Below are 23,678 nucleotides of genomic sequence, written 5' to 3'. Positions count from 1 at the left end.
CGTATTGGCTTTTTGCTTGCTGGAACAGGCATGGAGAGACAATTCAAATGCCTAATAATTAATTGTGGCATCTTCTATTTTTCATCAATGCTATTTTTAACAATCTTTCCTAGTCTTAAACTCTGGTGCTACTTCCCATCAGGTTAAAACCATTGTTTGTTTTCATAAGTTCTTCCCACTCTCCCGAAAAGGGAATGACCTTGAAAGTTTTACACTTGGACTGTTCTTATGATTGTGGTTATGACGACCAAATCATTCTTTTTGATATTCTCTTCTGAGATTTAGCCTGTAATCTGGATCAAGGATAATTGTCCTTCCTCTGAGGGAAAGATGCCTGTGGGTGAATTCTTGTAACATGGGGTGGCCAATGCACTACCACATGGGCTGGAAACAGAAAGATCTTGGTCCAGTGGCAAGGAGGTCCAAGGGAAATGGAGACCAGGCTGTGTTGCACATACTCAGAACATAAATACATGTATGTGTGCATGTAGACACACACACACACACTTTTCCTTCTCCCATTAATCATCCTCCCCCACACAGCCCATACAGACACAGTAATCATACCATATGCCATTGGCGCATTGTAATCTCCTAGTCTATGGACTGTTTAGTGGGTCTCAGCATTTCACTTTCTGGCTAATGGTGACAAGTTCATCCTCACTCAGTTATCATCACATACAATAACTCTTAACTCAGGAGCCTGCCTCCCACACTCCTCATTAATGCAAAAATCCTTTAGCTTCATGTTCTTCTTAAACTCAAGTTCTCTCTGTTCCTGCACTTCTCTTAAACCTGAGTACAAAACATCCGAAGCCACCCCAGGGTGAGTACTCAGGGAGTGTGCACACCAGCTCACTGATGTCTTCATGGACACCTCCAACACTTCACTCATCCAAGCTGCTGTTCCCACACGATTCAAATCAGCCAACATCATCCGTGTACCAAAAAACTCTACAGTTTCAGAACTAAATGACTTCAGCCTGGTAGCACTGATGCCAAAGAAGTGCTTTGAACGGCTGGCGATGATACACATGAAAACCGCCATTCCTGCCGCACTAAACACTCACCAATATGCTCATCAACAGAACCACTACATCAGAATCAGGTTTAACATCACCGGCGTATGTCATGAAATTTGTTGTCCTTGCGACAGCAACACAATGCAATACATAATAAAAATTATTAATCGTACATATTAAATCATAAAATAAAATGAGTAGTGCAAAAACAGAAAAAGAAGTATTGAGGTCATGTTTGTGGGTTTAATGTCCATTCAGAAGTCGGATGGCAGAGGGGAAGAAGCTGTTCCTGAATCACTGAGTGTGTGCCTTCAGGCTCCTGTACCTCCTTCCTGAGGGTAGCAATGAGAAGGGGGCCTCTCCTGGGTGATGGGGGTCCTTAATGATGGATGCTGCCTTTCTGAAGCCTCACTCATGCACCTGGCCCTGACACACCCAGAAAACAAGGACACTTATGTCAGATTGCTGTTTCTTGATTTTGGTTCAACACTCAACACTATTGTCTCACTGTGCCAGAGCAGGTCTGCCAGATGGAATTTCTCCCTTCGCCCCTCCTCCAGTAGCCCCAGAATTCTCATCCTCCTCGTCTGGCAAAGCTGACGTTATGCTTATCGGGTGAACATGCTCAGTAGATGGGGGGATGGGAGGACTGCCAGCTCCTGGAAAGTGGTTAGTCGTTGATTGGATTTGTTGTGCAATGCCCTTGGGATCTTATTGTGAGGAATATATTTGTCCTTGTGAAGAAGCATGTGAATTACTGTATTTTGTTTTTTTGTGTAACTGTTCATGTGCAGGGTAATAATCCTCCACCTGCCTCCCACATTCCAAAGGATGGACTTTCCCTTTTCTCCTAGAGTGAAGAGGAGATTCTTTCTTAAAAGTCTTTGTTTTAGTGTAAGTGAAGAGGGAGAGAGAGAGAGAGAGAGAGAATGTGCATAACTTCAGAGCTGTAGTTCTAAAGGTCTGATGCTACATATCTGTATTTAACCTTTTTCAATTTTACTATTTTTCCAACTTTTTCTGAAAGCTTTCCACCCTTGGCACACAGTAAGAACCTCTGCACTGAATGCACTATTGCGGCCTGCTATCTGGTATTTTACAGTCCACACCTTCAAAAGGGTTCACTGAAAACCAATGGTGCAACACTGACAGACCTAGATGAGCAAACTCTTTCCTTGTCTAAGTACACCACAGTGCACTGGGCATTGGACTTCCAAACCAACAGACATCAGTTCGTCAGAAAGCACAACCGTGCCTCCCTTCCCGTCACCCTCGGGTGTCCCCAGGGCTGTGTGCATCCTAACATGGTGCAGAATTTGTACCGCAGTGGACAGGAAGACTTTACAATGGGTAGTCAAAACTGCCTAACACATCACTGCACCAGCCAACCCACCATCAAGAACATACAGTATACAAACAAAGGTCCAGTGAAAAAGGCCAGCAGTATTATGAAATATCACACTCACCCTGCTCATGTGGTGTTTGCCCCACTCCATCCGTAAGGAGCTATACAGTATCCAGACCAGGACACCAGAATCGAAACCTATTACTTCCCCCAAGCAGTAAGGCTGATCAACAGCTCCACCCACTAACCCACCTCACCACACCCCCTACTGCCTCTACTTTTCATTTCCTGCCAGAGTCATCTTATGTACAGTCACTCCTGTACCTCATATCACTTTATGTATACATAAACTATCTCATGTATTTATATTAATTGTGGGCTCTTTGTTAAATGTGTTCTTTATCTTAGTGTGTTTTTTTAATGTGCTATGCCAGAGCTGGGGTAACAATTATTTCGTTCTCCTTTACCCTTCTGAACTGGAAATTAAATTAAACAACTATGAAGGCCAATTAATTTCAAACCTTAGAAAATGTATGGAAATTTTCTAGCAGATACTGATTCAGATTTGTTTATCACTTGTACTCTACATTGAAATGCATCACTTGTGTTAACAACTAACAGACTCAAGGATGCTCTGGGGGCAGCCCACAAAGTGTCGCCACACATTCGGGCAGCAACATAGTATGCCCACAACGTTCAACACAAGCAACAACGTTGTTGACCTTCAACCATGGAACATCTGGTGCTTGAGTTCCAGTTTTGCATGGACCTCCGATCCTGGTGGCAATTGCTTCTTCTACTACATTGTTGTTGAGTGAGAGAGAGCAATTTCGCAATAGGTTGAGAAATTGGATGGTCCATACTCAGTGGCAATTGGGGAGGTGTTTGTGGGGTCAGACAAGGGGAGTGATAGGAAAGAAACCATTGAGTTCTTGGCTGGGGCCAAGATGAAGGAGAGGCCCACACAAACAATGTTAATAGCTGCTATCAATCTCAGTGTCGAAGAACTCCAGAAACTTTTTGCACCTGTTATTGATGGTAAAGATGCAAGGAATATGGGCTCAGTGTTTGACAAGGAAAATCCAACCCTACTCTTTAAAACTCTGAAGTCTTGGGTTAACTAATTCCAAAACCTGTTCTTTATGTTACAACACATAACCTTGAACGTGTCAAAGTCAATAGTACCCTTCAGACTTTGAATTTTAATGGTTCTTATGTGCCTTTATTGGATGATAGATTACATGCTTTGATTTTAATGTATTTTGTGCTTCAGGATTATTGGTTACTTCGAGCCTCTTTCAAGTAATATACACACAGCACTCACTCACCACCTTCCCAAGGGAAAATATTGGTGCCATAAATACATCAGTGTATCTGTATTTATCCTTATTAATCAGTCAGGCAGATGTTGGGCTCCAAGCACATGCATAAATAGGTCGAGGAGGCACAGCAGACTCTACAGAATCTGCACAGGTTTTCATGTGCTCGCTGCTGGCATTCAGCTTCATCTCTCCTCTCTCCATCAATAGTTTCTAGATTGCCAGACTGATTCTTTCGCCAGATCAGAAGACTCAATATTGTAAATCCCTCTCCGTCCTAAACTCTGTTCCCTAGCCACGTTGTCTGAGCCCTTTCCAGATAGCTCACAAGTGCTTTTGTATCCAGCTCTGGAAAGCTTGAGGCTCGATACCTATGCCAACCTTAGGAACATCTCCTGCCTTTGCCCGTGTCTGGGCTTGATGCATCTTTATTCTTCACTCTTAGCTGGCCTTCCACTTTCTACTCTCCATAAACTTGAAGGATTCTGATGCGGCTTTCCAACCGAGAACCTCATATGGCAAAGGTGGAGAAGATAAGGGTGTGTAGAATCCAGATCCTGATTCCCAAACATTTTGCTTGTCCAGGAAGAACATCCCTGCACCTCATTGTCTGCCTGCACTGCACTTTCTCTGTAACACGATATTCTGTATTCTTTCTGTCTTGAATTATGCACGGCATGATTCGTCTAGATGGCACAGAAAGCAAAAGGTTTTCACTATAACTTGATATAGGTGACAATAATAAACCAATTACTAAGTTCAAGTAAAAGGTAGAAATGTGCTCTGCTGCTACATAAGATGTCTCCAGTATTGTTTTAAGGACTGGCCAGTCAAAATAGGCAGAGTGTGCATACTATTTACTGTGACCAACTACAGCTGAAAATGAGTCGTGCAGCCAGTGTAATGCTTCAGTTTGCACGATGAAGTAATTTCTTTCTGTAGCAAGCTAAAAACCTGAGATGATATGCAGTTTTTTTTTTACAAAATATCTTTATTACAAATTCAGTGCCAGAATGTATACAAACCAGTGACTAGCTTAATTACTACACATCTACTAGACAAACGACATTAAACTAAAATGTTTACATCGCTGTCAATGATGGTGCTAATCCCCCACGGAGCCCAATGGTCCCGTAACGCCTCTGTGGTCACCGTGGACAGTGCGTGTTCCCTCTCAATTGTTACCCGGGCATGGACATACCCCCTAAATATTGCCAGACAGTCTACCCAGGCAGATCCATCCGCCAGTCGTTTCCAGGACCCACAGATAGCTGTTTTCGTCAGCCTCAGGAGCAAGTTGACAAGGACATCCTCATCCCTCCATGCCCCACTCCTGATATGCAGTTGGGTATTGCTGAGGTGTCTGAAATACCCCACTCTGTCAGTTTCAAACTGCAAGCCATTTGACAAGAAGGGATGATCAGCTAGTTTTTAATTCCTTCTCCTTCAGCCACCCCTCCTTCCCTGGTGTGTATTATTGAATTAAAGCATATTTTATAAAACACATTCTCAATTATTAGTTCTATGTATCTTCTATGTAAACTTCTCAAATTAACTATTTAAAAATGGAGGCAATTTAGTTCATGTTCAAGCAACAAAGACAAGATTTCCTTCTCCACTCACATTTAGTATACAAGGCTCCCATTTTCTTACCCAGCATTCCCTCTTCTACCTTGGTGCGCATGCCCAATAACAGGGGAATTGAACATTCCAATTAAATGCCTACATGGCCCAAAGGAACAGAACTCAACAATCTCCCATCCTTTTAATGTGCATAAGAAGTGTACATGGGTTTAGATGTTTTACTTTTATCTCTAGTTGTTAGGCCCGATGTATTTCTTAAGATATCCTATACCCTCACTTAGGATATTGGGACCAGTTCTAACCCTCGATGTTAATATAGTTCTTAAGGTATCAAATGCCTTCACTAAAGTGCCTTCAGAAGCACAAGAGCTGGTGCTCCCTTTGTGAGATAGTCAGCTATTCGTTCTTTTGTAATTGACCATAGCAGGTGATCAGTTTTCTGTATGTGGACATGTTCTTTGATGCTGCTTATCTCTAGACGAAGACTTTTCTCTGTAACTGACTTGGTGGATTTGATGGCATCAACTGGAGTGTAGTTGCCTGTGACATGTTATTTGTAGACATGTAATTCGGTATCTTTGGGCCACCACGGAAAAGCTCAGAATAGGGTGTGGGCAGGAAAACAGTGGTGTCAATACCTTCAGACGTTGCAAGATTCTCTTCTGCCAGCGTACTGTGTACAACTTCGGATCCTTTTTGTCTGCAACTGACAACAGAAAGGTGAAAATCTTCCCTCTTCTCCCATTGGTACAATAAGATGATCCCCTTGAGTCCCTCCATCAGGGAGATTACCCAGTGAGGCATCACTGAAGACAACAAGCCTCAGTGAACCATCTTTTCCAGCCTGTTGAAACTTAAAGCCTACTTTTTCAGATGGAATTCTGCACATTGTCTTGTTTGCGTCATGTAAAATTTGTACTGGATACAAAGCTACAGGCATCAAACTTGATGTCCTGTCTGCTCTACCTTGCCACACATAGAATCTGACCTACCTCTAAGCTGAGTTGCTCCACGTCAGTGTCACTGAAGGGTGCATCCCGTTGTGTGGCACGTGAGGATTCCATTGTCTGAAGATTCCTGATTTAGTTCCACTGTTTGGTGCAGTTATACTATTCCATCACCACCATGGATGTTTCGGTAATTGCATCCCCCCCCCACTTCACCTTACCCATTCCTGTTTCCCTCTTATCTCCTTACCTGCCCAGCACCTCCCTCTATTGCTCCCTGCTCTTCCCTTTTCTCCATGGTCTCCTACCCTTTCCTATCAGATTCCCCCTTCTCCAACCCTTTTTCTCCTTCACTTGTTAGCCCCCCAGCTCTTTGCTTCACTCTTCCCCTCTCCCAGTGTCACCCATCACCTGCAACCTTGTACTTCTTCCTCTTGCTCTAACTTCTCATCTTTTTTGTCCAGTCCTGAAGAAGGGTCTTGACCCGAAGCATCTCTTTTCCATAGACACTGCCTGGCCTGTCGAGTTCCTCCGGCATTTTGTGAGTGGTGCAAGGACAGAGTATGTATCCCTACATAGCAGAATCTGTCATGCTCCTCATGTCTAACCTGGACGGCTGACTTTAGCTGAGGGATGACTGTTGTTTGTGCACCTCCCCAACTGAACTCATCTACAAGTATTCCAATCACATGACATTCTGAACCTTGCCAGTAAAAAACAGTTAGTTCTACTTGGCCATCTTTCCACCTGTTTTCAACATTATTTCATTGACTCTCTTATGCCAGTAGAGTAATGCACCCAGTAGACTATACACCCACTGTCTGAGTTTCCACAGTGTCCCTTCACTTCTGGCTTTAGGCAGGGGTTGAATGGAAATGTCATGTGGCAGCTCCATTCCCTGTAAGAATATGGATTTTATGTCCGTGCAATGGGGTTACCAATGATTTTGACCTATCACTCTGAGAAGTTGTCAGAGGGACTCTGATGCACTTGTTGGTGAGTCTTTTTTGAGATCTTTTGTGTTCAGTTCTTCAAAACCTCTAGCCCCCAGGCCAAGGCTTGCTTTTGGTGTAATTCCTGTCAGGGTTTCTTTCATGGTGGACACTCATCTTGTAGACCCTGTCTTTTGGCCAGTGCCTCTGACTTCCTGAAACATTCAATTAGTTCTCCAAGTACTGATTTCACCCTGTTTTGCAGATTGAAATGACACCTTAGATACTAGGCCATCTTCATCTTAAATTTCTCAGATGGTCCACCCAGATCTATACTTGATTCATTATGAGGCCTGTCTACATGTGACATGTCAACTGACCGTGTAGTGACTGTGGCTGGTTCGAGGTCATTCAACTTGTACCAACTTTTGTTTCTCCCAGTGGCGTTACCTGCTTGTCCTAAAACTTCAGCTTTATATGAGATACTATTGCCTTGTTCTACAAATCTCACAGTTTGCCTGTTTTAAGACTGAAATGTCCTTGTTGTCTCTACACCTGTGATGACTTTTGTCCAAGTAAGTCTGTTGAGTCCCCAACTGCACTCTCCTCATCCCTGTCTGTGCTATGTGACACTGTATCAGGTAAGTGCTCTATGTAGTCTAGAATAATGCATTCTCACACATGTACCTCCATGTCACGCGAATACCACAGCTCCATCCTGGCCAATGACAACTCCAGGAGCTTTCCATTCTGTACAGCCTGCTCCTTTGTAATTCACTTTGTCCACTATTTCATCTGTAGGACTGTGCTCTCAAAGCTCTTCGAATTCTCTCTGAACACTCTGCTTCAGTGAAAGCCTTCCTTAATTCATGCAGTGCTGAATTGTGTTTCCCAACTCACTCACTTGTAGTACCCTCTAGAGTAGGTGGCCTGTCAACCTGTACAGAGGGAAGATTTGGATTCTGGCCAAACACCAACAGATGCGGGCTATAGTCATGTACATTATGTATGGTATTATTCACCATAAGGACCCAGTCCAGGACTGGGTTCCAATCACAGCCATTGCTTTTCTTTACTTTCAGCATTATTTCACTGAGCATCTGAATGTGTCGCTCAAGAAATCCATTACTTCAAGGATTATATGCCGCTGTTGTCTTTGTTTCAATGTTAAAGTTTTCTGCCATATCTCAGAATTCCCCATTATTAAATTCACTACCATGATCACTAAACACTTTCCAAGGTGGGCCAGGAATGGATGAAGTTTTTTCCTATCTCTGAGGGTATCTTTGTGTTTACAGTGCTCTTAAGCACTGAAACATCTGAATTCATCAATGATGTGGAGATACTACACTCAATAGGTTTCAATGGGTACATTTAATGTCAGGGAAACGTGGACAATGTACACCCGGACATTCTTTTTCATTTTTGTGTCACTGCACTCCTTGCTCCAGTTCATGTTGGTCTCCGGCTCCTGTTCCATTGTAAATGCTAGTGGCAAACCAACCGCAGGCTTGGGCTTGGGCTTTCCGAATGTCTGGCATGTCTCACAGCTGACGACTATCTGCTTTAGAATGGAAAAATAATCTGCATTTGGTTCATGGGACTCCTGAGCAGTTTCTGAAGTCAACCAGGCAAAGTGTGTCCAAACTGCTTGTGAAGCTTGAGCAACACTTTTGTCATCTGGGTTCATCTTCTCTGTGAGTTATGACTTCATTGTCACATTGATTTTCAGTAATGTCTTTATCTAGAATGTTCACACAGTAACGTACAGAGCTGGTGAGCTGAAGACACACTGGCTGTTGAAACATCGTTGCTTGGTCATAAGTTATAGGAGCAGAATTAGGCCATTTAACCTGTCAAGCCTGCATTGCCATTTCACCTTGGCTGATCTATTTTTCCTGTCAGACCCAATCTCCGGCTTTCCTCCTATATCCCTTTGTACCCTGACCAATCAAGGATCTATCAACCTCTGCCTTAAGTATATGTAAAAATGGCCTCCACGCCTGCCTGTGGTAATGAATTCCACAGATTCACCACTCTCTGGCTAAAGAAATTCCTCCTCATCTCCATTATAAAAGTACACCCCCTCTTTTCTGAGGCTGTGTCCACCTGACCTAGACTCTCCCACAGTTGGAAACATCCTCTCCACATCAATTCTATTAAGGCCTTTCAATGTTCGGTAGGTTTCAATTAGGTTACCCCTCATTCTTCTGAATTCTAGTAAGTACAGACCTACAGCCATCGAACACTCTTCATATGACAAGCTGTTCAATCCTGGAATCGTCTTTGTGAACCTCCTTTGAACCCTTTCCATTGTCAGCACATCCTTTCTAAGATAAGAGGCCCAAAACTGCTCACAATACTCCAAGTGAGGCCTCACCAGTGCTTAATAAAGCCTCAACATTATATCCTTGCTTTTATATTCTAATCTTCTTGAAATGAATGCTAACATTGCATTTGCCTTCCTCACTATAGACTAAACCTATAAATTAACCTTCAGTGAGTTCTGCACAAGGACTCCCAAGTCCCTTTGCATCTCAGATTTATGAATTTTATCTCCATTTAGAAAATAATCTACCCTTTTATTTCTTCTACCAGAGTGCATGACTGTACACTTCCCAACACTGTAATCCATCTGCCATTTCTTTGTCCATTCTCCTAATCTTTCTAAGTCCTTCTGTGGTCTAACTACTTCCACAGAACTACCTGCCTCTCCACCTATTTTCATATCGTCCTCAGACTTTGCAACAAAGCCATCAATTCCATCATCCAAGTCATTGACATACAATGTAGAAAGAAGCTGTTCCAACACAGACTCCTGTGGAACACCACTAGTCACTGGCAGTCAACCAGAAAAGGCTCCCTTTATTCTCAATCTTCACCTCCTGCCAATCAGCAACAGCTTTATTCATGCAAAAATCTTTCCTGTAGTACCATGGGCTTATAGCTTAGTAAGCAGCCTCATGCGTGGCATCTTATCAAAGGCCTTCTGAAAATCCAAGTACATAATATCAGCCGATTCTCCTTTGTCTATCCTGCTTGTTATTTCTTCAAAGAATTCCAACAGATTTGTCAGGCAGGTTTTTCCCTTGAGGAAACCACACTGACAGCTGCGTATTTTACCATGTGCCTCCAAGTACCCCGAAACCACTTCCTTAATAATCAACTCCAATATCTCGCCAATCATTGAGGCCAGACTAACCGGCCTATAATTTCTTTCTTCTGCCTCTCTCCCTTCTTGTAGAGTGAAGTGACATTTGCAATTTTCCAGTCTTCTGGATCCATTCCAGAACCTAGAGATTCATGAAAGATCATTAATAATATATCCACAATTTCTTCAACCACCTCTTTCAGAACGCTGGGGTGTACACCATCTGGCCCAGGTGACTTATCTGCTTTCAGACCTTCAGTTTCCCAAGAACCTTTTCCCTTGTAATAGCAACTTCAACACACTTCATGCCCCCGGCACTCTGGAACTTCCACCATACTGCTAGTGTCTTCCACAATGAAAGCTGATGCAAAATACTTATTGAGTTCTCCTGCCCTTTCCTTGTCCCTCATTACTACATCTCCAGCATCGTTTTCCAGCGGTCTGATAGCCACTCTCAGCTCTCTTTTACTCTTTATGTATCTGAAGAAACTTTTGATATCCTCTTTAATATTATTGGCTAGCTTACTTTCATATTCTGTCTTTTCCTACTTAATGACTTTTTAGTTGCCTTCTGTCGGTTTTTAAAAGCTTTTGAATCCTCTAACATCCCTTTAATTTTTGATCTGTTTTCTGCTCTCTCTTGGCTTTTTTGTTGACTTTAACTTATTTTGGAGATACTGATCACAATTCTATCTCCTTTACCATAGCATTGGAGAGAAATAGGAACAGACAAGTTAGGAAAGCAAACACGAGAAAATCTGCAGATGCTGGAAATTCAAGCAACGCACACAAGTTGTGTGTGTTGTTTGAAGTTAGGAAAGCGTTTAATTGTAGTAAGGGGAAATATGAAGCTATCAGGCAGGAAATTGGAAGGATAAATTGGGAACAGATGTTCTCAGGGAAATGTATGGCAAAAATGTGGCAAATGTTCAGAGGATATTTGAGTGGCATTCTGCATAAGTGCACTCCAGTGAGATGGGGAAAGGATTGGTGGATACAGGAACTGCGGTGTACAAAGGCTGTTGAAAATCTAGAAAAGTTTACAAAAGGTTCAGAAAAACTTGATAATGATAGAGATCTAGAAGATTATAAGGCTAGCAGGAAGGAGCTTAAAAAATGAAATCTGGTGTGAAAAGGGGCCATGAGAAGACCTTGGTGAGCAGGATTAAAGAAATCCCCAAGGCATTCTATAAGTAGAATGTTTCTATGTTCTAAGTATGTGAAGAACAAGAGGATAAGACATGAGAGAATAGGACCAATGAAGTGTGACAGTGGGAAAGTGTGTATGGAACCGGAGGAGATAGCAGAGGTACTTAATGAATACTTTGCTTCAGTATTCACTACGGAAAAAGGATTTTTGCAATTGTAAAGATGACTTACAGCAGATTGAAAAGCTTAAGCATGTAGACATTAAGAAAGAGAATGTGCTGGAACTTTTGGAAAGCATCAAGTTGAATAAGTCTCTGGGACGGGACGAGATGTATCCCAGGCTATTGTAAGAGGTGAGGGAGGAGACTGCTGAGCTTCTGGCATTGATCTTTGCATCATCAATGGGGACAGGAGAGGTTCCAGAGGATTGGAGGGTTGAAGATTTGCTGATGACACAAAGGTTTGGGGTTTTGTGGATAGTGTGGAATGTTGTCAGATGTTACAGCGGGACATTGATTGGATGCAAAACTGGGCTGAGAAGTGGCAGATTGAGTTCAACCCAGATAAGTGTGAGATGGTTCATTTTGGTAGGTCAAATATGATGGCAGAATATAATATTAATGGTAAGACTTGGCAGTGTAGAGGATCAGAGGGATCTCGGGGTCCGAGTCCATAGGACTCGCAAAGCTGCTGCACAGGTTGACTCTGGTTAAGAAAGCTTACAGTGCATTGGCCTTCATCAATTGTGGAATTGAATTTAGGAGCCGAGAGGTAATGTTGTAGCTATATAGGACCCTGGTCAGATCCCACTTGGAGTACAAAGCTCAGTTCTGGTCACCTCACTACAGAAAGGATGTAGAAACTGTAGAAAGGGTGCAGAGCAGATTTACATGGATGTTGCCTGGATTGGGAAGTATGCCTTATGAGAATAGGTTGTGTGAACTTGACCTTTTCTCCTTGGAGCGGCGGAGGATGAGAGGACACCTGATAGAGGTGTATAAGATGATGAGAGGCACTGATTGTGTGGATAGTCAGAGGCTTTCCCAGCGCTGAAATGGCTAACATGAGAGGGCACGGTTTTAGGATGCTTAAAAGCAGGTACAGAGGAGATGTCAGAGGTAAGTTTTTTATGCAGAGCGTGATGAATGCGTGGAATAGGCTGACAGCAACGGTGGTGGAGGAGGATACGATAGGGTCTTTTAAGAGACTCCTGGATAGGTACATGGAGCTTAGAAAATTAGAGGGCTATGGGTAACCCTAGGTAATTTCTAAAGTAAGTACATGTTTGGCACAGCATTGTGGGCTGAAGGGCTTGCATTGTGCTGTAGGTTTTCTATGTTTCTCTTGTTAGCTACAGTTGTGTCATCTTGCCTTTAGAATATTTCTTCCTCTTTTAGATGTATATACTGTATCCTCTGCCTTCCAAATTGCTTACAGAAATTCCAGCCACTTCTGCTCTGCCGTCATCCTTGCCAGTGTTTTTTCCAGTCAATTCTGGCCAACTCCTCTCTCATGCCTCTGTAATTCCCTTTACTTCACAGTAATACTAATACATCAGATTTTAGCTTCTCCTCAAAATTCAGGGTGAATTTGATCATTTGCCCCTAAGGATTCTTGGACCTCAAGTTCTGTAATCAATTCTGGTTCATTGCTCGACACCCAGTCCCACTATGGGATCAGCTATCACTAGAGAATAGATGATCCCCTAGTAGACTCAACCATGGACTGCTCCAAAAAGCCATTTCTTAGGCATTCTGGAAGTTCCTCCTCGTGATCCAGCACCAATCTGATTTTCCCAATCTACGTGCGTATTGAAATCACGCATGACTATTGTAACATTGCCCTTCTGGCATGCATTTTCTATCTCCCATTGGAATTTGTAGACCACATCCTTAGTACTGTTTGGGCTTCTGTATATAACTCCTGTCAGGGTCTTTTTACCCTTGTAGTTCCTTAGTTCTACCCATAATGATTCAACACCTTCCAACCCTATGTCACCTCTTTCCAATGATTTGATTTCATTTTTTTACCAACAGAGCCACGCCACCCCCTCTTTCTACCTGCCTGTCCTTTTGATACAATGTGTAGCCTTGAACGTTAAGCTTCCAGCTATAATACTTCAGCCACGATTCAATGATACCTACAACAACATATGTGCCAATCTGTATCTGTGCTACAACTTCATCCAGTTTATTCCATATACTGTGTGCATTCATATATAACACCTTCAGTCCTGTGTTCACTCTCTTCGATTTTGTCTGCCTTCTACATTGCAACTCATCCTCTTGACTGCAATTTTGCCCCATCATCAGCCTGTCCTTGGTAGGAGTCTCACCACACACTGCTTTTGCTTACAAACCATCTACCTCATCCTCAGCACTATCACTTTGATTTCTGTCCCCATGCCAAATTTGTTGAAACCCTCCCAAACAAGTCTAGCAATTGCCGTATCCAGTACTGCCCCTGCTTTCTTTTGAAAAGTTTTATTGAAGAGTAATGGAATGTTCACTGGTACCACTTCCATTTCAATGCAACATTTGTCTGCCCTATTTTTGCAGGAATTTTCACCCTTTTGGTAGAACGTACAATCTTCCCATCTCCAAATTTGAATACTTTGTTACTGAGTGTGTCTGTGTACACCAGTTTATGTACTTCATTCTGGTTTCGTTCACTTATATAGCTCTCAAATCATTTTTCTCCACACATTGTGATTGTGCATGCTGCTATCAACAGCAGCAGATCCTAGAGATTCTATTATCAAAATCTCTGCCTCAGATCTCTCTGCATTAGTAAGTGATTCCTTCACAGACAATGTTATCTGGTACTCCTCTATGTTTTCAGATTTGTTATTTTCTTCAGTTCGGTGAGGACAGTTTTTTGCCCAGTGGTATGTACTCTAACAGCACACTTTGATCTTCTGCCATACTTGTTTAATGGATTTGTGCCCTTGTCTTGTCATTCTGGGCGCTACATATACTATTCTCTTTTCTGCTCAGTAAAATACGTTGTTTCCTGATTCAAATTAATTTTGACTTTGTTTTAGTGGCCTTTTCTCCAAAAATTATCCTCAGTGCCAATTTTATAGGTACAAACGTATATTCCGTACATGCAGTTATCACCAGCTGTCTGAACTTCATGTCTAGACATGTAGCATACAACAATTTGAAAGCTTCAGGAAGATCCATCTTGTATTTACACATGCAACTGTACTGTTGTTCAAAATCAATAGTATAATCAGCCATATTTGTAGAATTGGCTTTGGAAATTCTGTCAAAGTCTGAATATTCCTCGTAAATCTGATCTATTTCTTCCTTCAGAAAAACTGAGTCAGCTGCATTTGTTAGTGTAGTCATACCATCAAGTCTTCCACCAAGATTCCCTCTCTCGCTCTGCACAGGCCTGCTGCTTCTTCTCAAACTCATCAACACGACTCAATATTCAGTTTCATCTTTCCAGCTTTCATAAGGTTTGCTCTTGTCGAATGCCGGTGGGATCCTCTGCTACCTATGTTAATGTTCGAACAACAAAGGCAAGATTTTATTTTGGTTTAACTTTACTCTCTCTGTTCACATTTAGTACACAAAGCAGGCATTTTCTCACCCAGTGCCCCCTCTTCCACCTCCGTGCACAGCCATTTTACGTAGCCCAAATGAACAGAACACAACAATTTTGGATCCAAATGTCAGAGAACACAATTGTTAGTCTTTAGTTTATTGACTACAACTCCACTGTCAGTACTATAATTCCAAGCTAACTCACCCCCAAGCTCCTAAACCTGGCACTCAACACCTACCTCTGCAAATGGATCTTTCACTTCCTCACAATGGACCACAATCAATAAGGATAGGCAGCAGCATTTCTGCCATGATTATTCTCAAAACTGTTGCTGCACCAGGCTGTGTCCTCAACCCCCTATACACTCACGACTGTGCGGTCAGATCCTGCTAGAACTCCATCTATGAGCTTGCAATGAAGTGAGCCACATCTCAAATAATGATACAGCAGAGAACAGGAAAGAGATGGAGAGCCTAATGACATGGCATCATGACAACAACCTTTCCCTCAATGACAACAAAACAAACAAACTGGTTGTTAAGTGGTGACATGCATGCTCCTGTCTGCATCAATGGTGCCAAGGGTAAGAAGGTAGGGAGCTTTAAGTTCCTAGGAGTAAACGTCAGCAGTGTTCCAACCACATCCATGCCATTGCCAAGGAAGTGCCTCTGCTTCCTCAAGACACTCAAGAAATTTGACATGTCCACAGTGGCACTTACCAATTTTTACTGATGCACACTATCCAGATGCATCGTGGCTTGGCACGGCAACTGCAGGAAGCTGCAAAGAGTTGTGAGCACAGCTCAGCACATCACCCTCCCCCCACGGACTCTGTCTAAACTTCTCATTGCCTCAATAAAGAAACCAGCATAGCCCAGGAACCCAACCACCCCAGACATTCTCTCTTACACCCCGTCCCAATCAGGCAGAAAATATAAAAGCCTGGAAGTAAATGCAACCTGGCTCAAAGACACCTTCTGTCCCAGTGTTATTGAAAGGTTCTCTTGTATGATAAGACCTGACAATCTACCTCATAGTGATCTTGCACCTTATTGCCTACCTGCACTGTACTTTCTCTGTACAGTAAAACTTTATTCTACACTTTGTTTTTTTTTTAACCTTGCAGTACCTCAATGCAGTATTGTAATGAATTGATCTGTATGGATGGTATTCAAGACAAGTTTTTGACATACCTGGGGACATGTGACAATAATAAATCAATTTGACAATTATCAGATTTTACAGCTGTGGGAAATGATAACATAAGCCACTGCTTACACCACATTAAAATCTCCTGAGACTTTTACACCATTTTGTAGTCGTAGAATATCCCATGACAAGTGGCAAGACTGAGTTTGTAGAATTAAACCCGTTAGACTGTTACAGAAAAGTACTGATGTATAAATGTACAGGGATTGAAAGAGCAATGATTTTTAGAGATCTATGATTATCATTGGATATCATAACGCACCATCATCCAGGACATGCCCTCTTCTCATTACTACCACCAGGGAGGAGGTACAGGAACCTGAAGACCCACACTCAATGTTTTAGGAGCAGCTTCTTCCCCTCCACCATCAGATTTCTGAACGGTCCAGGAACCCGTGGGCACTATCTCACTGTTTTGCTGTCTTCGTCCAGTATTTCTCATGTAACTTATAGTAATTTTTTATATATTGCACTATAGCGTTGCCACAAAACCACAATCTTCACAATGTGTCTGATAGTAAACCTGATTCTGAATACAGTTGCTGTGTATGTTGCAAATGTTAAACTTATTCCTGTAAACTTACAATGCTGGAATAGAATGAAGTTGGGGCAGTCCTTGAAACACTGTAACTTCTCCTTTGAGAGTGTTTTGAAATGCTTCCTGAAGTCGTTTCATAGACAAAGTACATGTGGTTCCAAGGACCTCTGCAAAGCCTCAAGATACAGTGTGAAATTTGGCGAAGAATCACTTGTCCTTGATGCAATATTTATTATATATTTATATTTCTATACTACTCTGTGTTATGTCAAATGGATATTTTTAGCTAGAGGGAACAACCTAATAGAGTTCCTTAATAATTTAGTAAGTTTGGTTTAATTTATTGTCAGCAAAGGTGATATGCAATTTTTAAATTAAAAAAAACAACATATTTATGCAAATAAACAACGTCAGAATAGAAATTAAGTAGACTAACCATCATTAATACTTCACACAAAATGCTGGAGGAACTCAGCAGGTCAGACAGCATTGATAGATATAAAGAGTTGATGTTTTGGGCCGAGACCCTTCATCAGGACTGGAAAGAAAGGGGCAAGATGCTAGAATAAAAAGATATGGGGGGGGGGTGGGGGGGAAGGACAAGCTAGAAGGTGATAGGTGAAGTCAGGTGGAAGCATCTGCAGAAACTCCTGTTGTATTTCATTTGACAGTCAAGGATTTAAATTACAAATAAAATCAACAGTAAATTTTTAATCAACCATTATTTCCATGCTGCTCCCAGTCCTCTTCTGCACTCGCTGTGATTGTTCTGCTATTTATCCAGCAATTTGTGATGTGAATTCACTGCTGAAGGGTTAAAGAGCGCTCTGTGAACATTACAATGACTAATTCTTGTCGGAAGCACTAATGATCAACTCTGTTGTGAGTAATTGTCCACAGGGACGGAAGGCAAATTGCAACTCTTCCCTCAAAACCTCAGAAGAGGCATAACGGGCCAGATGGAACCCTCTCCCACTACAAATTTATATGAAGCTGACAGAGACTGCAAGTCAGAATTGAACATTAGCACGCATTTGATACATGGAAAGCAACAAACATAAGAACAAAAGGAGGTTACAAGGTCTCTGCTGATCAGTATGACTATAACTGATCTGATTCTGGCCTCAGCACCCCATAGCATGATGCTACCTCCACCATACATTACAGTAGGGATGGTGTAACCTGGCTGATGTGCAGAATTAGATTTATGCCACATGTACCGCTTAGCGTTGCGGTCAGAGAGTTCCACTTTAGTCTCATCCGACCACAAGACCTTCTTCCACCTCTTTGCAGTATCTTTTAAGTGATGCTTTGCAAAGTCTTTACAAGCAAGGATATTTTTTCTTCCAGGACTTCTTCCTTGCTACTCTTCCATAAATACCCTTTCTGTGCAAAGCTTTAGAGATTGTCGAGCCATCTCCAGTTACAAGCACTGACTTCTGCAGTTCACTGAGTGCCTGTAGGTGCCTTTATTACAAATGCCATTTTTCTCCAGAGCCTAAGTTTAGAGAGGCCGTCTGACCAGCCAGTGCAGCCACAGTTTCATTTTATTTGCACCTTTTTACGACGGACTGCACTGAGCTCCAAGGTATGTTCAGTGCTTTTGAGATGGTCTTGAGCCCTGCCCCAGGTTTGTACTTCTCTATTATCATTTCCCTGACTTATCCTGAATGCTTTTTTGTCTTCATTTTAGTTTGGCCTGTTGAAAACCTATTGGACCTTACAGGGAGAGGGGGTACTTATTCAGGTGATCTTCCAATTTTCTGCACAAAACAAATTAGGCGAATTGGTAAGGTAATATACAGTATTACACCCGAGGAAAGTTAGCATAGTAATTGCAAAGGAGATGAATACTTTTTCAGCCTCACTATTTTGGTTTTTAATTTTTAGTAAATTGTTAACAGGTTTTGGAATTTTTCTTTGATTTGACATGATGCACAACATTTTGTAGATTAGCTCAAAATAAAATCCTACTTCAATATAACTTAAGTTCAGGAAATGAGACAGTAAAGTGTGAAAATAGTTGTGGGGCCCGAATACTTTTTCAAGGTACTGTAAAAGGAACTTCAGTTTAATAGTATTTTAGAAGTACTGCTGGTGTTCTAATTTGTTCTGTATTTCATTTACATACATAATTTGTTACTCAAACAGTAGCTTGTTTTGTTTATACATTTTTAAATATCTCTATGAAAGTTTGGCTAGTTGAAGGAGCCACTTAATTGGGCCTGAATTTACTGGTCACAGTGAGTCCCAGTTAATTGGAATCCTCTGTCAGGATGTGGTGTGAATTGGAGGGAAGTGCAGTTGGTGGTGATATTGCCAAACAACTACAGCTTTTATTCTTCCTGGTCACAGAGGTAGCAGCAAGTCCTGATGAGGGGTCTCAGCCCGAAACGTCAACTGTTTACTCTTTCCCATAAACGCTGCCTGGCCTGCTGAGTTCCTCCAGCATGTCGTGTGTGTGGTTTGTGGAGGTACTGTTAGAACAGCCTAGGAGATCTTTTCTAGTGTTTTTTTTTGTTGATGGCACACAGCAGAGAATGGATATTTAGGGTTTGATAGGATGCCATTCAAGAAAGTTGGATAATATTTACTGCCTTGAGGGTTATTGGAGCTGCACGCAGCCGGGTAAATGGAGAGTATTCCACCATGACTAGAAATGGAAACTGATGGAAAGGTTTTGGAATGTCAGGAGCTGAGTCATTGGTGGTGGGCCACCTACCTCTGACTTGCTTGTGTAATCACATTATTTATATGTCTGAACAGTAATGCCCAATGGTTGGTGGTGGACTCAATGGCAATGCCACAGAATATCAACAGGTTCTCTCTTGTTGGAGGTGGAATTGCCCTTTAGGCATGAATTTCACTGTCCTTGTTTGACCAGTGCCCCTCCTCCCTAAATCCATCCTTTGGGGACCTCAGCAAATGCTGTACGCTGCAACGATGTGGCCTCATAGTTTTCTAAACTATAGAAAGCAGAAGCCTGCTCATTTGACAGTTTAACCGTCCCTGAAACTAATCTCGTGAATTTTTGCTGCATTACCTCTATAGCAAATATATCCTTTTCTAGGTGAGGAAAGCAAAATTGTACACGGTACCCAGTTGTGACCACTCCAGGGCCCTATCCTTACCCTTGCACTCAAATCCTTTAGCAATAGAAAGAGAACAATCGCTCCAGTTAAGGTTAAGCCCCTTTAATGCTAAAGCATGCTTCATTCTTGTGATTAACTGCTACCTCAGCAGTCTAAGAGTCTTTAAGGGAAAGGATAATTTTGCAATGTTCCACTGGAAGAATGCAGGTTGCTGTGCTTATGCAGGCATAGAGCACTTGGAACCAAACTCAGGTGTTAGCCTATCCTTCGTCTGACAAAATTTCATCTTGTCATAAATAAAAGCATAATGTGGCACAGAAGAGAATTTGGTTAATTTCCTGTCTCTTTCCTCTCCACAGTCTCGCATGGGGATCCTTCACCTGCTGCATGGCAGCCTCTGTCACCACGCTGAACTCCTACACAAAAACTGTCATCGAGTTCAGGCATAAGCGCAAGCTCTACGAGCAGAGCCTTAGGGAAGAGCAGATGTTCATCGACCGCGATGCCATCAACTATTTCCGAGAAAGGTCACTCCAGTCAATTTCCAGCTCAGTCGAAGTCTTTGCGGATCCTGTCACAAATACGAGTAAATCACGGATGCCAGAGACGTCGATGGACTTGAGTGAGATCCCGGAGATACTGGGCGAGGACCAGTGTTAAACTCTATCTGATGCTGTGGCCTGGGAGACAATATGTTCACAGTAAACTCCCACATGTCGACTGAATAAGCATATAACAATTAGAATGCACTATCCCTTTTGTCAGTGTACATCAGCTGTTTTGATGTTTAAAATGATTTGATGAATGGGAAATAAGACAATATATTGATGTATAGAATGCTTACAATAACATTTTTATATTTTTAATAAGGCTATGTAATATATTATTCTAATGTGATATTATTTATTTTCAACCAAATGTATCAATATATGTTCCAAAACCTAATCATATGCTTTTAATGTACATCATTTCTTATATATCCTCAATAAACATTCGATCTTCTTTATTCTCTTAGTTCACTTGATGCCTAAATCCATTCTTGATATTGGTTTTATCTTCATTATAATTTTAGATGCTAATGCACCAATAAGGTATGTTCATTTGCTAATGATTTAATTCCAATTTCAAGTCATCAAGTTTATTGTCATTTAGCTAGGTACATGTATACCGTCAAATGAGACGTTTCTGTGAACCAGGGTGTAAAGCACAGTAGTACACATAACACACATATAATATACAATAATTTAGGAAAGTAAGGATAAAATCTATAGATGAATTATGCATTAATATGTAAGTATTGTCAGATACTGAACAGGTTAACTGGTGACACCTGGAATGCGAAGTAGCCAGGAGTTCAGAAGCCCAATGGGTTGAGGCAAGAAATTGTTTCCCATCCCGACCATTCTCGTCTTTATGCCTCAGAGTCTCCTGATGGTAGAAAGACAAAGGGGATGCTGGATGGATGGGAGGGATCCTTGATAATACTAAGAGCTCCTGGTAAATGTCCCTGATGGATGGTAGGGAGACCCCTGTGATTTACACGGACCTTTTTAGGGACTTCTGATTTGATGCTCAACTGCTCCCATACTGGATGGAGATGCAGCTTGTCAGGGTGCTCGCAATGGTTCTCCTGTGAAATTTAGTTAAGATGTGGGGGGAATTCCTTAGGAATTGGAGTATTCGATCAGTTCTTACATTTGATTGTCAAATTGATAAATTACATATTTCTGCCACACCTTTGTAATGTTCCCCTGGAAAGACAGTTATCAAATAATCTTGGTGGACAACAGTCTGCCGTCATGGAAGGAGGACGCTTAGCTGCTGACGAGCCACATATGTACTGTATCGCCCCTCCATATTTCATAACGTTACTGAATCAAGGAAGGGCGATTTGGCGAGGACTGATGAAATTATACTTGGCTGTTACTGCAAAATATGTAAGAGTGAATTGGCCAGAGTTAATTTTACATCCGGCTCATTGCACACTGCACATGCTTTACATTTGATTCATTTTTACCTCACAACAGTTCTAAATCCAGCTTGCTAAACCCCCAATAAAATCACCCCTTTTTACAGTTGACCTGTTTAACAGATGCGCCATATGACCCATTTTACACCTGCCCCATTTTACAACACCCAGCCAATTTTACACCAGATCATTTCTGCACTTTCAGACAGTCTAATTTTAACCCTCACTATTTTACACCAGCAGGCCGATTTTGTGCATCACTCTCTTTACACCTGACCAATTTCCTGCCAACTCTGTTTTGCACTGATCCATTTTATAGAAGCTGTTTTAATCTCACCTCATTTTTACACTTAGCCCATTTTACACCCAATCCAATTTACCGGTTCCCATTTTACACATGGCTATACTACATTCCGTGTTGTCCACCCATTCTTCCTCCTTTTTTGTGTGGGGGGAGGGGAATTCGGGAGTCAATGTTCTTGTGGGATTTTGTGCAGGGGGAGGGGATCTGCGTATTGATGTCCTTGCTGTGTTTTTTTGTTAGTTTATTTGTACAGGGAGAAGGGATTTGAAGGATGATGGTCTTTTTCATTTCGTGTGGGGAGGAGAGGGTTTGGGGGATCAATGTTCTTGTTACATTTTTGTTTGTTTCTTTGTGTGGGTAGAGTGGTATTTGGGTGCCAATGTTCTTGAAGGGAGGGGGGTTTGGGGGCTGATGATCGTGTCGGCGTTTTTTTTTCTTGGTTTCATGGCTATCTGGTGAAGAAGAATCTCGGAGTTTTATACTCCGATAATAAATTTGAGTCTTTGACTTGCTCCACAGATCCCAACCCATTTTACACCTGCTCCATTAATGCCCAACCCATATAAACATTTTTTTTAAAAAAAATCAACAGTTACTAAATTAACACCAAAGGTTGGTTTTGCATACAGAAGCGTTAAGGAATGAATTTAGTCAGTGCTGACCCAGAGAAAGATTACTACTAATACAATAGATGTAAGTGTCTTTAATTCAGTTAAAAAAGTCACACAAATATCAGGTGCTGTTTAAGAAGTTGCATCAATGTAAACAACCCTTGACTATAATAGTGGGGCTGGAATTTCACTCTTAAAGTAGTCCAAGAGATGTCACCTAAAACGATCCAATGCTGTATCTGAGCATTAAAATACTTATTGCCTAATATCTCAGTGAACATAAAAACTACATAAAAAGGCTCATGTTAAATATATTTATGAAGCTCCATAAATTTTGCCCTGTGGAAGTCCTATCTCCTATACACAGAGGGAAGAAGGTATCGATAATTTGATTTGTTTTGCTTAGCATCTTTGTAATATCACCAAATCTCAGAAACTTATGGCATGGGTGGGGGGGGGCACTTACTTCACTGTACTTGGGCTCACTCCATGAACAATCTAATAAATTAGTCCCTTTGCACTGATCTTTCCTTGCAGGCTTGAAAACTGTTTCACAAAATTATTGCAGCACAACAGAAAGCCATTTGATCTATAGAAAGTGCATTAACCTGCGTAAGAGGATTCCAGCTAGTCCCATTTCCTCACTCCTCTCTCCAAGCCCTGCAAATCTGCATAACATTTTTAAAATTAATTTTCTTTTTGAAAGTGCTTGTTGGATCTGCTTCCATGAGATGAAGCTCCCTACACTCACTGCATGAAAAGTATTCTCTTCAGTTACAAATCTCTGCCTCTGGTTACTGTGGATCCTGCCTGACGAAGCAGTTTCCCATTGCGTGTTTGATCAAAAGCTTCAATGTTTTGAACACTTCTATTAAATCTTCTCATAACCTCTATTCCAGAGAGAATAATCTATCTAGGCAACAGCAGTCCATCATTCTTCCTGCAATTCCA

At 41.7% G+C, this 23,678-nt stretch overlaps 1 protein-coding gene across 1 annotated transcript in view; it reads left to right on the top strand.

Annotated features, from left to right (window-relative positions):
- gsg1l (gsg1-like) overlaps window positions 1–20,849 on the top strand; it is a 586,543-nt gene extending 565,694 nt beyond the window's left edge. The window contains exon 5 of the mRNA XM_059979659.1: window positions 20,203–20,849. Within this exon, the coding sequence (XP_059835642.1) occupies window positions 20,203–20,503 (301 nt within the window). The 3' untranslated portion in view covers window positions 20,504–20,849. The remainder of the gene's footprint in view (window positions 1–20,202) is intronic.
- Window positions 20,850–23,678: the final 2,829 nt, after the last annotated feature.

This window comes from Hypanus sabinus, chromosome 9, assembly GCF_030144855.1.
Source record: "Hypanus sabinus isolate sHypSab1 chromosome 9, sHypSab1.hap1, whole genome shotgun sequence".
Classification (NCBI taxonomy): Eukaryota; Metazoa; Chordata; class Chondrichthyes; order Myliobatiformes; family Dasyatidae; genus Hypanus; species Hypanus sabinus.
The sequence above is the reverse complement of the archived record's forward strand: the minus strand, read 5'-3'. Positions and strand labels throughout refer to the sequence as shown.